The sequence below is a fragment of the Apteryx rowi genome, unplaced genomic scaffold (assembly GCF_003343035.1).
Source record: "Apteryx rowi isolate R43461 unplaced genomic scaffold, aptRow1 scaffold_645, whole genome shotgun sequence".
NCBI classification, from domain to species: Eukaryota; Metazoa; Chordata; class Aves; order Apterygiformes; family Apterygidae; genus Apteryx; species Apteryx rowi.
The window spans coordinates 418,108-434,535 of record NW_020450922.1 but is presented as its reverse complement, the minus strand read 5'-3'; the positions used below and the strand labels follow the sequence as shown (position 1 = coordinate 434,535).

The 16,428-nt window shown below is 35.8% G+C and overlaps 2 protein-coding genes across 8 annotated transcripts in view; both read right to left on the bottom strand.

The window, feature by feature from the left end:
* KLHL41 (kelch like family member 41) overlaps positions 1-7,716 on the bottom strand; it is a 23,000-nt gene extending 15,284 nt beyond the window's left edge. For 3 of the 7 annotated variants that reach the window (XR_003256453.1, XR_003256455.1, XR_003256454.1), the window contains exons 1-3: positions 3,441-4,583; positions 359-516; positions 157-264 (exon numbers count right to left, since the gene is read on the bottom strand). Coding sequence is in view for 4 of the 7 variants with exons in the window: in XM_026084530.1 (XP_025940315.1) it covers positions 157-264; positions 359-516; positions 3,441-4,694 (1,520 nt within the window). In the remaining 3 variants the exon portion in view is untranslated. Of the gene's footprint in view, positions 1-156; positions 265-358; positions 517-3,440; positions 5,342-6,720; positions 6,811-6,928; positions 6,953-7,622 lie in introns of those variants that run through there. The other 4 variants (XM_026084532.1, XM_026084533.1, XM_026084531.1 and 1 more) reach the window with 4 other exon arrangements.
* On the bottom strand, positions 5,803-16,428 carry BBS5 (Bardet-Biedl syndrome 5). The gene is made up of 11 exons (XM_026084534.1): positions 16,325-16,428; positions 15,275-15,340; positions 13,151-13,200; positions 12,187-12,314; positions 11,145-11,280; positions 10,054-10,149; positions 9,438-9,500; positions 8,936-9,070; positions 8,738-8,821; positions 6,929-6,952; positions 5,803-6,810 (listed from the first exon to the last, which is right to left on the bottom strand). Exons 1-11 carry the CDS (start codon positions 16,401-16,403, stop codon positions 6,709-6,711), a joined length of 963 nt encoding a protein of 320 aa, XP_025940319.1. The 5' UTR covers positions 16,404-16,428; the 3' UTR covers positions 5,803-6,708.

Genomic DNA, 16,428 nt, shown 5'->3' with positions numbered 1-16,428 from the left:
ATCATAATGCGTTGCCCTTTGCCAAATCTCTGGCAACCTTTACCCACAGATATTTAAAAAAAGGAAACCCTGTTTTCTGAGCGTGAGGACATATAATCTATAAAGGACCAATCAATCTATGTTAGAAAATGTCATGAAAAGACTGGAGAGACTCACTTGTCATCAGTTTTTCCTCCAAGAGAATATATCAATCCATTATTTGAGATAGTAGCATGGCCATATACTTTGATGGGAAGCTTTTTGATCTCACCCCATTTTATTGCCCTGGAACAGGAAGATCACAGTGTTAGCTCTTTCAACTAACAATGGATTATTTACATGTCCTCAGTGGACATCATAATTAAATAATTAAACATACACAGGATCATAGCACAGCACTGAATCTAGAGACTCCTCAGTGCGAAGGTCCTTGCCTGCGATTACATAGATTTTGTTGTCTGATTCTCCCAGCCCAAAGAGACACCTGGCTGACGGCAGTGGAGGAAGGGCAAGCCACTCACCAGCAATGTTATCCAGCTGAAAGAACATCAGAACAGAAAGTGTTAGGAAAGGCAAACAGTAAAAATCGACACAATGAAAACTGCTCCACAAAATAAATCTAGATGTACTCAGTGGCTGAACAGCTCCTCATCTGCTTGTCTGAACTACCTACCCCTCCAGCAGTGCAGGTAAGGACTGACAACTTCTATCCACCTGTGCTTCATGGTGCTGAGACCCAGTAGAGCTAATGCCATGCATCTCTCTTTGCATTTGTTCCCTCTCAAAGAGTTTGCTTCTTTGATCTCCTTTTTAAACTCTTTTTCCTTGCTTAAAGCTCCCCCAGTCTTGGTGTTTCCCATCACGTGTTGTAACGAACAGCTAGTTCTTATCCTCTCTGAAGCGAGCAGAAGGCTCTGTCATTCCTCATCTATAAATTCAACAAGTTATACTAACTGGTATAAAGAGAGATGCCAGACATCCTCAGAGCTTTCCTCTTAATGATCAAGAAGCATTACATCTCAAATGCCACAGATGTTTCTTCCACAACACCTAGAGCAAAAGAGACTGTGTCAAGAGACCCTCAAAAGCTCCTGAGCTCTCTGGAGGCACAGTGAATAAAGACTTCACTCCTAAGCAAACAAGGCAGCCAGGACAGTTCCATTGGCCATAATACTGATGTCTTCCCTAATGATGTACTCCCAAGATTGTCTCAATTCATGTTCAGTATGCTGAAAACACCTAAAAAAAAGCAGCAGGAGAAYGACAACAAAAACAATTCCATAAAACGTAGTTTTTGTTTTGATCTGAAAACTTGCAATTGAACCTGAATGCTTCCTAACATTTAACAAGAACTTTTTCTCTCTTCTATTTCATATAAATTTGCTCGACAACATACAGGAAAGGAGGAGGAGATGTGAGTTTGCCTGGGTGTAAATGTGTGAAAGTGAGAGAAAGTTTAGTCAAAGTAATCAGATCTAGGTTTAGCTCAATGACGATCTTTTTCCAGAATTATGTTCCACAGTCAACATCTCTATGGTAAAATGCATCTCCCAGATTTCATGACCACTCTCATTGGATAACAACTTTCATTGCAACAGTGGAATTTAGTTCATGGACATAAGATTGTTTCAGTAGCTAAATCTAGGTGAGGTTATGAGGACAAGATGCATACATTACATACCACAGCACGTTTAGTGAATCAGTCTTGGAGATGGCCTGATACATCTCTACTTCTGATAGGGCAATAAACAAWTAGTTACACATTTCTGAGTCAGTGGTAGCCATGTTTTGTCCTGGGTTGCTAGCTACCAAATAAAATGGTAAACAGGTGCAGCAAAGGTGCAGAAAAGGAGATTAATAAGTGAAAATCTGTATGGTACCACATTAACATTTCAGAGGAAATGTTAGCCACACAGGTAACACGGAACAGAAGTGTTTTACTATGTGCAGTAGCAGCAGTGAGCAAGGCTTGAGAGGTGACAAACTGGAGAGCAGGATTTCAGGAAATGGGTTTAGACATATAAAGCAGGATTATGAAAATGCCATAGTATCAATAGTATTATAGTATATCTAGTATCAGTCTGGAGGTTTAGTGTTTCAGAGGCCCCCTTCCAGAATTTAGAATTCAGAATTCTAGAAGGCCTGAGATTTGGATTATTCAGTTCTGGATTATATAAATTTTGACACCAGTGCAGTATTTCTATTGGAAGAATATTTCTGTAACAACTTTTGTACTTCAGTGATTTGTGTTTTACACCTACCTAAGGAAATGAAACAGTGCTAATCCCTCTCTAGCAAACTGATACTTCCCTCTCATACGTATACCAAATTTCTTAAACCAACTCTTTTATTGCGTCTGAACATCACACTGAGCCACAGCTCTATAAACACTTAATATTTGCAATGTACAATATGAAGGCTTTAAAATTCCACATCTGCTTATCACTGTTTTATTTCACAGAGGACCTACTTTCACTCTTTTTAGGCCAATGTGCTTAAACAGGCACTTAGCCAGGGGCATGTTGCAAGAGTTCATCATGAGCTAGTTTAAGTACCCAAGAATACAGCATGCAGCTAGCTATTAAAAACACCGCAACAGAATTAGTTCATGGTAATAATTACACCAAATTGTGGTTTTGCTGATTTTCTCAAATGTGTCGTGGAAGTTACAGTTGTATTAATAAGCCTTATATTTATACAGATTTATAAAGATATAAAATTACACTCAGTTGAAACATCATATTTAGTCTATTGACTTCGCCAAAAAAACAGCCTTCTGTATATATATATTATATGTTTTAGAGCACCCTTAGGTTTTCAAATGTAAATATAACAGAAGGACTTCTGGAATTTTAGTGAAAAAAGTGACATTTAAAAAATGGACATTACTGTTGCCATAAAAATATTTCAGATTCAAAAAAGACATCCTGTTAAGTAGTTAAGCAGTCAACTTTCACTGAACTTGATGGAAATTCATGAAATAAATAGATTGCAAAAATTTTATTAGGCTTATGCTTACACATCTTTACCAATAAAAATCTGGGTCCTAAACTATGAAAGCCGGTGCCTAGATAAAACATTCTGATCAATCTTTTCTGAGATCTCATCCTCAGCTTGGATCTTGAAAGAGAAAACACAAGTCCCCTGGTTTCAATGTATCTTTCTGAAATAGGAATAACTCTCTAGAGGTTCTTCCTTCCATTGACCATAGACAGAGACTAGATAATTCACTTCTTACAATACACGTAACTTAATTAGGTATTAAAAATTAATGTGAGAGAAATCCTATTGAATGGACTGCACTGGCATAGGTGAAAATTGAGAGGTGTACACATTTAAAGAAAAGTCATGCGACTGAAATGAATTAGTTTGACACTGAACTTTGTTTGGCATAGACTGAAAATACTTTTCAGTAACTCTTACAGCACCTACTATTGCACAAATAATGACAAAGCTTATACCTGGAAGAAGTATGACTGGAAAGGCTGATCCTTGTTCTCCTCCTCCACATACAGTCCTCCAACAATGTAGACCTGATTTTGTTTGGTGACTATGCTGGAATGATTTCTGGGAATCTGTTCTGCCAGGGCTGCTAGGTAGCATTCATTTTCAAGAGGATCATAAGCTACTGCAGCAGTGTCATTAACAAGAAGAATTAGGTCTTTGACAAACATGCCGTGCCTGGGAAGGTCATTTAGGTACCCAGGGAGTAAATCTTCATCTCCTACATCACCATTTACTTCCCCTTTGTTTGACTTTTCTGTGCTTTTGCTAGACTCAGGCAGTTTTCCAGCAAAAGCATCTTTAATGATCTTTATTTTTTTCTGAAGATCTGAGTTGCTTTTAATTATATCATCCTTCTCAACGTGATCTTTGAAATATTTTTCTGGCATAAGACGAAAACGAATGCAGTCAAAAACTTCTCCCAGGCTCTTTACTCTGTTCTCCTTGTCTGTCCGGACCCATCTCATTACTGCTTCAAATACCAGTTCTTCCTTCTCTACATTTAAGCTGTCAGGTGTAATAACTGATATAAGTTCATGGGGGGCAAGCTGCATGAAGTCCTCTTCTTTGCAAATCTGCACAAAATGATCCGAGACAAAATCACGGGCAGAAAATGCAAGTCTTGGACAGTCAAGCAGAAGACCTAATCGAAGAATGGCCAGACAGTTACCGACAGCAAGCCTCTTCTGAAGATAGGAGACGCACACAGTGAATACAGAAGGGATCTGAAAGCGACTGGCCAAAGCAAAAATATCTTGCACGTTAGAATCATTAAGATCAATACTTGCAGAATAAAGGTATTTGACTATCATATCCARGACACTGGGGTCAACATTATCTAGAACTACCTCCTTCTTTTTCTCTTCATTTTGCTCAGATAAGAAATACTCACGAAAATAAGGGCTACAGGCTGACAGAATCAATCTGTGGCAAGGCAGGCTTCTGTCACCAGCTTTCAGGGAGCAATCTATAAACTTTTTCTCTTCCAGGAGTTCCTTGAGGCCATCCTGAAGAAGGGTGGATTGGTAAAGTCTGAGTTCTTCAGTGAGTTCCCTCTGAGAATCCATTTTGCTAAAATCTTGGAAAGGGGAGGAGTAGAAAGTTTTAGCTGTTGTCTGTGCAAAGGTCTGTCTGTAAAAAAGGCAGATCAATGTGCTTTGCCCAGCCTGAAGCCTTTGCAATTTAATCTTGCTAGCTAAATATAGGTACATACTCTTACAGGTCGGAATTTAGGGTGGATGGTGTGGAAAAAAAGAGTTGCTCTTGCAGCTGTCAAAGACTGAAAGAAGCAACTGTTGCTTTTAGTCACTATGGCCTGATTTTGCCATCATTCTCTGTGCTGAATCAATGAGATTACTTGCAGTGTAAGAAATTACTTGACATGAGTAAGGACAGCAGAATCTGATCCTCAATGAGATAGCTCTAAACAAGATTGGAAATACACACTACACAATATTCTGAAATAGAAATATTATGAATTGTCAGTTGCAATGACTACTCACTGTTTCACAAAAGTTGCCAATGTATCTCATAGTTGCAGATTTTAATAAGTTATCAGTCACAGAGATATTAGGAAAAATCCAAATCATTGCATCAATTATCTGTGCGATAAGATTTTTTTTCTTAAACATACCCATATCACATCAGTGATTTCTTCAGATACTGGTAAGACTTTGAATTTCATTTTGATCTTCTTAATATACAATCTGTTATATTTATTTGGAAACTAAAAATCCACTGTTTAAACATAAAATATAAATTGTTCAGGTAAAGTTCTACTTTCAAAAATAATTTAAAATGAAGTCCCCATTTTCCCTCATTAAAAAACAGTTATTGTTCATTTCAGATAATCTGTAGACATTATCAATCCTTTTTAATTCCACAGTATTAGAAATGGTGTTAACTGCTGTTAAACTAAACTGAAAAGAGTAAATGAAAGAGATAGAGAACAAAAGACATAATCCACTATGTGATTATTATTTAATGAACACTTTAACAAAACTAAAAAATCTAAATTTAAACTACCCCCCTCCCAAAATCTAACCATAAGTAATTTAAAAAGTATGTGGATTTAGAAAAAAATATGCACATGTTGAAGGTTTCACAGTTTAGACTGGAAACTTTTTGATTTTCATTAAAAATGGTAATACAGAAGCAAAATAAATTTGAAGTTGTTTAAAGTGCCTGGATGAAGAACTGCATTTTGTCCATACAGAAAACATTTTTGACCCATATGGTAAAATATTCTTTGAATGTAATGCAAACAGAATCAAAACCCAACTGTTTGAAAGCAGTTTCTTCAACAAGGTATAACATTACTAAAGTTTACTGAAAGTTTATTGAAACCTTTTCAATATAGGTAGGATTTCATTAAAACATATATTTTGAAAGATTTTCCTACAAATAGTGACATCCACATCACAATTACTTTACTAGAACAGTCAGCTGCTAAAACAACAGCTGAGAGGACAGCTCATTTGACTTTTTCCACTTACAGAAAATAGTGCAGAGGTCTTATTTCACTAGAAAACGTAACAGCTGCATCTTCCTTTAAACAATAAATGACTCATTTCTCTCTAACACATAGCAACATAAAAGTCTAATGAGTCAGATGCAGAAGCTATTTATGTGTGTACTTTTTTTTTTTAAAGGAAGGATTAGAAAAAATTGCTCTTACCAAAAACAGAAAAGAAAAAACTGCATGGGATTATCTAGATTAAAATTAAGTACCTGAAATGTTATGTGATAAGCACTTCATAAAATTATGAGATATGAAAACTAGTATTTGGAACAGTACAGCATTTTGTCAAAAAGTTTTTAGTACTACAACACTGCTACAATGATACARCCAGGATGCCTAGATACAAAGTGTTCTCTGTGTTATATTTCTCTGTTGCACAATATGAAACAAGTTATAGAAATGTTATTTAGATATAATCATTATAGGAGAGTACAATGCTTTATATAAATAAATGAAAATAAAGTAACACTTTAACAGAAACACTATAATAAATACAAACCTTTTACACATATAGAGGTTTTGAGTAATATTTCTTTTATGACATAYCCTGACTATACATTGTATAACATTTGCCTGTTCTTTAATTTTGGTTTGTTCTTTCTCTGTTACCCTTGTATTTTTTTCCAATTATCTTCTAGAGATGATGAAATCAGTAAGAACAGTGAGTCTTTCACTGGTTAGGCAACAGACAACAAAAATCTAAATCAGCTTATTACTTCCCAGAGTTCCTGGAGTGTGAATCCATCCTTTAATTTCTCTATCGCAAGTCCTAGTTCTTCTGAAAACACAGGCTCCCGATCATGTTGCTTTTTTTGAATGCACAAGATATAAGAAAGAAAATAAAATAAAACAGAATAGATTTTGTATTAATTTAATTATCAAGTTTTCAACAACATAAATTTGATACAAAAAAGTTGGTCTTACCTTGTTACCATCAGCAAAGTAAGCCTGAAAAACAAAAACAAAAACCCTCACAATCTTGAGAGAAAAAATCATTGTTTAAAAACAAATCTTAAAAACAAAATAACTTATTGGGGTAAAAATTGTGTCTTGTAACTTTTCTTTAACAAACCAGTCCATTTGGTTTTATTTTTGTTTTATAAACAAGATCGAAGTAATTTCTAGGTCGAAATAATTTACAAAAACGTTCTGGTGATTAAATTATTTTTCACTAAATAATACTAAATCCCTGAATTTTTCATCATATTAAATAAAGATTTTAAAATACTAAAAACTTTATGTTACATTTGTTACACTGAGAAATACTTTATGAGGAATACAATGCTGACATGAAGGCAAACTGATAGCATCCTAGTATTTTCTACTTCATGTGCAGCAGCATTTATTATTCAATTTCAAAAACTATGACTTTGGAACTACTCATTAAAATGTAGGCAATCTCAAAATTCGATTAACATTATAACCAATCTAAGAAATGATCATGGACTAAATGAATGATTAATCAAGTTTTTCTACTCTCAGGCAGTGATCTACAAAAGCAATACAATTTTTTCCATCCTCAAAATTAATTCAAACTCTTTGGGAAGCAAGATCTCTGAAAATATGCGCAGTTCTGGAAGTCTCTGAGCCAGTACCAGTTCTAGATCATCATATTTACCAGAAAGAGCCTGATCCTGTTTCAGCTGCCCCCTCTGGACTGGGGAGGGACGGAGAGGGAAGCATTCTCCTGGGAAGCTGAATCTCTAGCTATACATGACTTCACAGAACAGCATCACAGTCTTTAACTATCATGGAATATTGGAGCGGAGCCAGTCATTAGGTCTTGCATGAAATGTTTTCTGTGGCAACCATCTTCCAATCATTTACAGCTTCCAGTTTTTATTTTAGAGTATACAGAGCACAGTTATTTAACACAAGTGACAGGCATCAAGATTACAAATAAAATCTACCTTTAAGGAAAAGATTTTCAACTATGCTGAAGACAGAAATAAAACTCTGGGGAAAAAAAAGGAAAGAAGAGGGAAAAGAGAAAGGAGAGATAAATGCTTATCTGAATGGATAGATGATAGCAAAAGAAAAGAGGGTGGAAATAATATTGGTGCTAACTCCAGAGATGAGTCATGAAACCACATCAATTGGCAATGTGTCCGACTAGCACATAAAAACCTTCTGTTTGTGCAGTCCCTGCATATCACACAATTGACCAGGTCTTACTGGATTGTGCCGAAGCTCTGGAAATTCTTAGAAGGTAGCTGATCAAGCTCATGGACAGTCTACCGCATTTAAAAGTATGTTTTCCTGAAATACTGAGAGATGAAAACTAATACAGTTTTCTAAAGCAGTATTGGCATTAGTGTGCAGATTGTAAGGAGTGACTCAAAATTATTGCTGCCTTTCTAAAAATCTTTCAAGTTTATATCTGAGACGACTGTTGAGCCTACAGACACCACCACCTATTAGTCTGCTCCAGAAGAAGGAAGACTGCTGGTTTTCAAACTATTCCTGATCTTAGCGTGTTGAGGACCTACATACAACTACTATCATATATACCTACTACTAATTATTTAAAATAAAAATTTGTTCTATAGACAGTAATTAAAATCCCATAAGCAGAAAAATTCCCGTAGTAGTCAAGGATATTGATTAAATGACATGCAGGTGTACTTAAAACATCGAAAGTTCAGTTGTTGCTTATCTTTAGTAGATTTAGATATGTAAGCTTTTTAATTTGAATAACCAAGAAAGAATTTTTTTTTCCTGTGGAGAGCTTACCACAAAAGCATCTGTCTGTTCATCAGATTCTATTTCCACATCATCTTGAACCTGTTCTACTGTTAGGTCTTCAAGAGGTTGGGGCTGCAAATTAAAACACAGTTAAATAAATCCCTGTATTTATTACACATTTAATGTATTTTTATAAGTGGTGGTAGTGCAATATTGTATCTAATTTCAAATAAATGAAGGGACTACCTTTTCCTCCATTTCATAATCCACTCCAAAAATAGGGTTAGCTGAATAAACTCTGTGAAGTGAGTTAATTTCTTTCACTGCCTCCTGTAGTTTCTCCACAGGGTCTATTTTAAAACCAAGTACATATCCTCCACTCTATATAATAAAAGAAAAAAGACAGACATTTATTAACAACTTGTTCTCTTTGATGGGGATTTGCAGTTTAATGATAACAAATTTCAATTTGCTGATATAAAATATTATTTGTATTTTGACATCTTTCTGTATTTTCAGTCTGCCATTTAAACCAAGGGTGAAAGAAAAACAGCAGCAATGTTTCTCCATAAGATAAATAAGCTTTGAACTGGTATCCCATTATATAGGAAAGTTATATTCAAAAAACCACTGRAAAGGAATTCTGTAGGTAGTTTAAAAGTAGCACTGTAGCATTCCAGGATTATAAAACTTTATATATATATATATAAATGAAACCAACTAAAAAAAGGCTATTAAAGCTTCTTACCTGCTGAGAACTCTCTATCACCATTGCCAAGCCAAATTTTGAGTCTCGTATTTTTATTGAACGCTAATGGTAAAGAGGTAAAAAGAGTTCATCAAAAAATGCCTTGGAATTGCTTTATATATATATATATATATATATATATTATTTATTTATTTTTACACAGCATTAATTATCATTACTGGTTCTGGAAGCTTGGACACCAGCATTCCCTGCCATTTACCATTACAAACCTGAATCACTGAAACCCCAGGGAAAAGCGTCTCATTAAAAGTGGTAACAATTCATTTCTGAATATCTTGATCACAGATAATAAATCTTAGGGTATGCAGCTGGCATACAGCATCATAGAAAATATTTTGGAAATTAGAAATAAAGCCCATTCTTCAACATCTGGACCTCCCAATGAATTAATCTGGACAGAAAAATTACAGCATCCAATTAATCCAGACAGAAAAAAAATTATGTTGTGGTTGATGCTGTAAGACCAAATTCTTCCCTGAATTCAGGACGTGAAAATACTAATTTCAGTATGAGTTGGGAGCATCAGCTGAAGACTAGAACTCATCCCATGCTACAGGATATTTAATTTTGAAAAGGGATGTTTTAAGATACTTACGATTTGTAGATATGGTATGCTGACGTTAAAGCTATCATTCATATTTGCATGCCACACTATCCTCACATTAGTAATAAAAAATGTTCCCAAATTTCCCTATTAAAGAAAAAGTATGTTAGAACTGTGTTGAAGTATACAGCCCTCTTTCCAAACGCAATGACTATTCATATCCATTTAAACACCAGCATAATATAGCTTCATATTTAATCCAATAAAGGCCTGATTCTTTCCCACTGAAACCAGCGGAAACATTACTACTGATTTCAAGGAAGCAAGATCAAATCTTTAAAGKGTACAGCACCTGAGTGGTGAAAACCACTTGGGAGTTCCTATTACTGCAGTAAAGCAGGAGCAAATCACAGCACGGCAAACCTAACGGCAGTACATGAAGCTTCTGAGAGTGCTCTTAACTGTACAGATCTAGAACTGGTATATAGTTTAAGTATAATGGCATGCAGGTTAAACCTGGGTAATTGTGGAGATGTGTGCCAAGGGAATGTAAAGAAAAGAACTTTTTAGCTTGTCAAGATGGATCCTGTTTCCATTTTGGACTAAAATTGCACTGACAGAAATAACAGTTCCTGTTTTGTTTCATGGCTCTGGGAAATACAAATAACTAAAATAATACAGATGTTTTCTATTTGCTCCTTGAACCCTTCTTTCACTTTTTCAAGACAGATTCCTATTCCAATATTTTCAGTTTCCAGTAATCAAAAGACAACATAGTCTTACAATATAGTCAAAGCTGCAAGTAAACATACAAATATTCAGCAGAGCACTTTGGAACAGCATGATTCACTTTCAGGATAATATAGATTTAGACTCATAAATATATTTTCCTAGCAGGAGGTGTATATCTAGTTCCTTGTATGTAAGCTGAGTCATGTAGACTTCAGGTTGCCAAGAAGACAGCCTTGTAGTACTGAGCAGCACATATGGGATCAGCTTTTCCACATGCAACCAGCTGATGAACTGAATCAAGTGTAATTCCTCTGAGGTTACAGAACTGTAATAGTATAGCTGCTAGGAAAGATGAAAGCTGAAACATTTTAGCTTTGTTGAAGTGAATGTAATCTCATTTTTCACTATACCTGGTCACTTGATAGATTCCATACTCCATTGATTTTATCATATATTTGTTCTTGCGGTAATAATCTCAGTTGCTTGTTTTGAATCAGTGCACTTCTAAGCTTCAGATCACGATACATTTTAGAAGTTTCATAAGCTCTATAAAAATGAAAATATGGATTACCATTTCAGTGTTTTCTATCTTTTTTTCAGTGTTTATGTTTTAGCACCAATAGGAAATGTGTATTTCCAACTTTCCTTATTACCATGTTGTACAAAAATATGAGTACTATTAAAATTTCAGCACTGTAAGCCATCACATTTCAGTTTTCTTTACTGACATTACTTTTAAAGCAGGTTTTTTGACATCTGTTTGGATCATCTGTACTGTTCATGTGTATGCTGTTTCTTTCTTTTCCTTAAAATTGTCATCTCCCAGCCTCTACTGCAAAGCATAAATCTTCCAGCTCCCATGTTATACAGCATGGACATCAAGAATCATTTATTTTTCAGTGCAGGTTAAGTCATAAACATCTAACATATGTAAGTCAGTATTCCACAGTTCTTAAATTGAAACATACATTAATGTATTATGCACACATTCATCCAGATGACACAGACTTCACAAATTTTTAGGTGTGAAATGTCCACTGTTTTGAAGTCAGTGGGAGTTCTGACCATGATTTAACCCTTCATTTCTATCACATGGTCCACGACTACAGAAAATGATTACAGACAGAAATTACAGATAGAAAATATACACTGAAATTAGCTCTTTGGTACTTTGATTTATTCACCCCATTTATTCACACACGGTGAATGATTTAATCCATGACCAGTATTAACATACATGAATTTTTATTGTATGTAGTTATGCAGTAGAATTTGTGAGCATTTTCTCCCTTCTTTCTAGAGATTGTGTTCTTCTCTATTGAGAAGCYTGTGGGGATGTTAAATATGGACAGTTATATACTGGGTCCATCAGCTGTAGTAATTCCACATTCTGCTCATAAATTTGATTCACTGAGTTTTGTAAATGAAGAAACACTATTTTAAGTCTGGTACCTGTGCACAGCAATAACTGAAGTGAAGAGCCTGGGACTCCCAGGAATGACATTGGTAAAGATGAACTCAAAGCGAGTATTGTTACACTTGGTCAATATATACAGAGCTTCTGTCTGTCCTCGTAATTTCTGTAAGGAAAAATTCAGATGTAACATTTTGACAAGACAGTTGACTGTACAGGGAATAGTAATCTTGATGTATTATTCAAATTCTTATTCTAAGTATAATAACTGAAGCTGTAATCTTGATTATACCACTGATCTATTGCTGTCTTCACCCGAACAAAGCTTTCACTCTGTTTTTTTAGGAGGAATGAGCTCTTCCATCGGCAGTAGAACTGCTGAAGCCTGGCTCTTACACATTTGCATGTCACGACTGAAACACAGTATTTCTGGCTTTGCCTCTTGCCATTCCACTACGGTTCCCCCAAAACCCTACATCATGCCCCCTTCCTACCTCCATTAGGTGTGCAGGGGAACAAGAGACCCTGTGCTGCGCTAGTCCAGGTTGGTGAGTGTGCTGAGCAGCCAAGCAGTACATGTGCCACCACGTGGCTGCCCAGGGAACCTATATAATCATGCTACCTCTTTGCTGCGATCTAGCCAAACAAATGGCTTCACAGCTGCATGTAACTCAGCCTATGTATTTGGCAGCTTTCTTGCACAAACTTACTGTCTCTCTAGCCCTTTGTTAAATTTAGATGCAGTGAGCCAAACGTGCATGAGTTACCTAGAGGAAGAAGGGTCACCAAACAGTGGGATTACATGAGTCTCACTGCCTTAGGAAACTGGCTAAAACCCCACTTTTTTAGAAATGTAAAACTCTCCCAGCTTTTAAAAATAAGCTAAAATTATTATATTACTGTTCTTGAAAGTAAACTTTGAGATTRTTTATATAGTACAGTAAGTGTGAATAATAAATTACAGCTTCTTTCACTATTTTAAAAAATATTTTTAAAACTTACTGAGTTGGCAGTTCTTGTAGTTATATTTATAATGCAGTTGTAACCAACAGCTAAAAGTTAGGGGAGAAAAAAAAAGAACAGTTTTGATAGCAAGAAAAAAAAGATACTCAGAATTTTAGAGCACAGTATGGTATTTTGGAGCACACCTTTGGAAGCTTTTTGTGAGAATTCCTTGTTACAGTTAGCGGTCCGAGCCCTTGTCATAAAATCAGACTAATTTAAGTTGAAGAGACCTCTTGAGGTCCTCTGGTCCAATGCTATGCTCAAAGCAGGGCCAATTCAATCAGGCTGCGCAGAGTGGTATCCAGTTGAGTTATGTGTATTTCCAAGCAAGCAGATGGGTAACAGAGCACTGGAACAGGTTGCCCAGAGAAGTTGTTGGGTCTCCTTCCTTGGAGATGTTCAAAAGCCATCTGGACACAATCCTTGGAAATGTGCTCTAGGTGACCCTGCTTGAGCAGGGGGATCGGACTAGATGATCTCCAGAGGTCCCTTCCCACCTCAACCATTCTGTGATTCTGTGATTCCACAGCCTCTCTGGGGAGCCTGTTCCACTGTTTGACTACCCTCCTTGTGAACATTTTTCTCTTAATATCTAATCAGGATTTCCCTTGTTGCAACTTTTGACTGTTGCTTTTCAGCCTATCACCACGCATCTCCAAGAAGGTCTGTTTCATCATGATGTTGCCCTTAAATTTTACCCTTAGAAATAAATTTTTCTACACTGATAATAATGCTTTATAGGAGAAAAAAATGGAAAGTACAAGAAGAAACAAAAAGAAAAAAAAAAGTTATAAATTTCGTTTTGCTTCTTCCATAGCAGTGCTCTGATACAAAATAAAAACAGAGAACTATTCCCAGCCATTCTTCCTAAAACAAAGCAGCCCACTAAGATGGTGCTGGACTCTATCTGAACATCCATGACAATTCTGTTACTGATACCAACAGTAGCTAGTCAGGTTCAAAATACCAAATGAGAATGAGAATTTGCTTTGGGGAGATTCTGCATCTCCAAAAGCTCAGATCTGGTAGAAGTTACACGGATAAGAATATTCAGTCTTCATGGATTACATCACAGTCTTTACAGATTTACATTGATACATACAAACATACCAGAAAAAGACTATTTCATAGGTTGCTTATGAGACATCATCTAGATCTAACAGAAATGGCAATGGCCAAAACCAGCATCCAATAAAATGCTTATTTGTCTATATACTTCCTGAGTATAAGAAATAAAACATTGCCTTGAAAGCTAGAGAATGCCCAGTACTTTAAAACTCTAAAAGCTATAGGTTAGATTTCCCTAGGTCTTCTATAGGGCTGAACTACTCTGTAAGTTTCTTTGTGAACTGTTCTAGAAAGGTCTGTTCTAAAACTTATGTACACAATTTTTTATTTATATTTTATATTTATATTTTTTATTTTATAAGTACACATATAAAAGTAGCACATGTGTGTGCTTGTGTGTGTGCATTAGATAGAGAGCAAATGCAAAAGAGCACACAATCAGGCTGTGTAAGTTTACACAGGTTACGAACAGTATATAGATTGCCAATGTTGACTGACTATTGGGAACTCAGCAYTGGAAATAATTTTGGTACTGGATAAGTGCATCCTGGCCCTGCTTCAGCAAATTAAATATGAGTAGACAGGCCGGCTACTCATATAGTTTAAAATTAGAAGCTTATTCAGAGCTCACAGTAGTAAATTTGGAAGGGCAGGTACTTGTGGGGAATAAAAACTGTAGAACAGTACAGAACATGAATAAACAGGTGGAACAAGAGATACAAGTATGGCCAGGAGTGAAAAAAACTCAAACTTTTGGTTCTTTGTAGAAAAAAGAATGAACTCCACGTAGGCTAAATAAAAAAACGTCTGAAGTACTCTTCAGCTTCTCTTTTGAGAAATCAACATTAAACACTAATAGTTTTCTATGATTTATTAAAACGGTTCCTATATTACTGATAAATTCATTAGTAACAGTTCATTTCAGACTTCACAGAAGCAGCAGATCTACACTTCAGTAATCTGTACTATAACCTATAGTATTGTGAAAGTACAGCACACCACCACAAAGGAAACATAAAATTTATAGTCCACTTAAGAGGAGACAACACTTACAGAGATTGACTCTAGGCAATGACAATGAGTGCCAAATAATGCGCAAATTTGTCACAAGGAGTCTACCTGGAAATAAAGAGCGTAAATATTTCTGAGTGACTGCCAACAAATTAAACGGTCCATTTAATATGATGTACAAAATGTAAATATGTAAATAATGTACATATTTAACTCTCGTTTTGAAACACCAGAATATTTCTTCCCCTTGCTGGCAAGAAAAATGCAGGACACCCTGGCAGAACAATCACTACATACAAATTTTTTTTTTTAATGCTAGGAGAGCAAGTCCAGTTAGAAGAAACAAATGAAACAGCCTCTGGTATATATCAGCATTCCTCCAAAACAAATCAAAAACAGTTATTGATTTCACATCCACCCACCTATCGTAAAAATGCAGACACAGAATCAGTGCAGAACAGCTCTGTGGGAGGAGAAGGGGAAGGCAGTGAGCTAGCTGTCACAGCTGTCCTCACGAATAACCTCACCCCTATATGTCAAGTGCAAATCTCCTCTGTTCTGTACCCAGTGCAGCAGCAGAGCCAACACAAGGAAATGTCATCTAAGGCAAGCTGGCAAGTTCATGCACTTACAGAGTATGTACACACTTACTGTTTCATTGTAAACTAGCTTAGGAAAAAAGATCAAAACAACTGAAGAATGTCATAAAGCTTGAAAAGGGAAATCCCTTCATGTTTTAAAATTGAAATAACTCCTTGCAAGCCAACATGCAAATTTCTGTACAGTGATAGGTCTATATAAGCATTAAACAGGCTTACAACAAAAGATCACCATGTTGTTTATAAATGGATTTCTCTTACAAGGCTTTCAATATTAAACAAATTCTGAGCCAAAACTATCACCGCATTAAAAGTTTTAACAAGCTATACTACTTGAAAATATCCCCAGAGGAGAAAGATCTGTGAAACAGGCACAGTCTATGTTCTGCAGTGGACTGTTGATATTGAGTTCAATGGAAAACAGACTGGGCCTTCATGAACCTGAACAGGCTAAATATTAGGAAGGTTACAAGTTCCCTGAGTACATGGTTACCTCTGTCTCCATTGTTTCCTTTGGTATCTTCAACAGAATCTAAGCAGTCTATAAGGACCTCTCCAGGTCTCATTTTCATTTGCCTAAAAGAAAAAAAAAAAGAA

Excerpts from the sequence above, each read along its gene's own strand:
- BBS5 (XM_026084534.1), bottom strand. The coding sequence starts at position 16,403 with ATGAAAATGAGACCTGGAGAGGTCCTTATAGACTGCTTAGATTCTGTT. Across the intron at positions 9,501-10,053 it reads GCATACCATATCTACAAATC|CGTTCAATAAAAATACGAGA; the intron begins GTAAGTATCTTA and ends CTTTACCATTAG. Across the intron at positions 9,071-9,437 it reads TGATAGAGAGTTCTCAGCAG|AGTGGAGGATATGTACTTGG; the intron begins GTAAGAAGCTTT and ends TTTATTATATAG.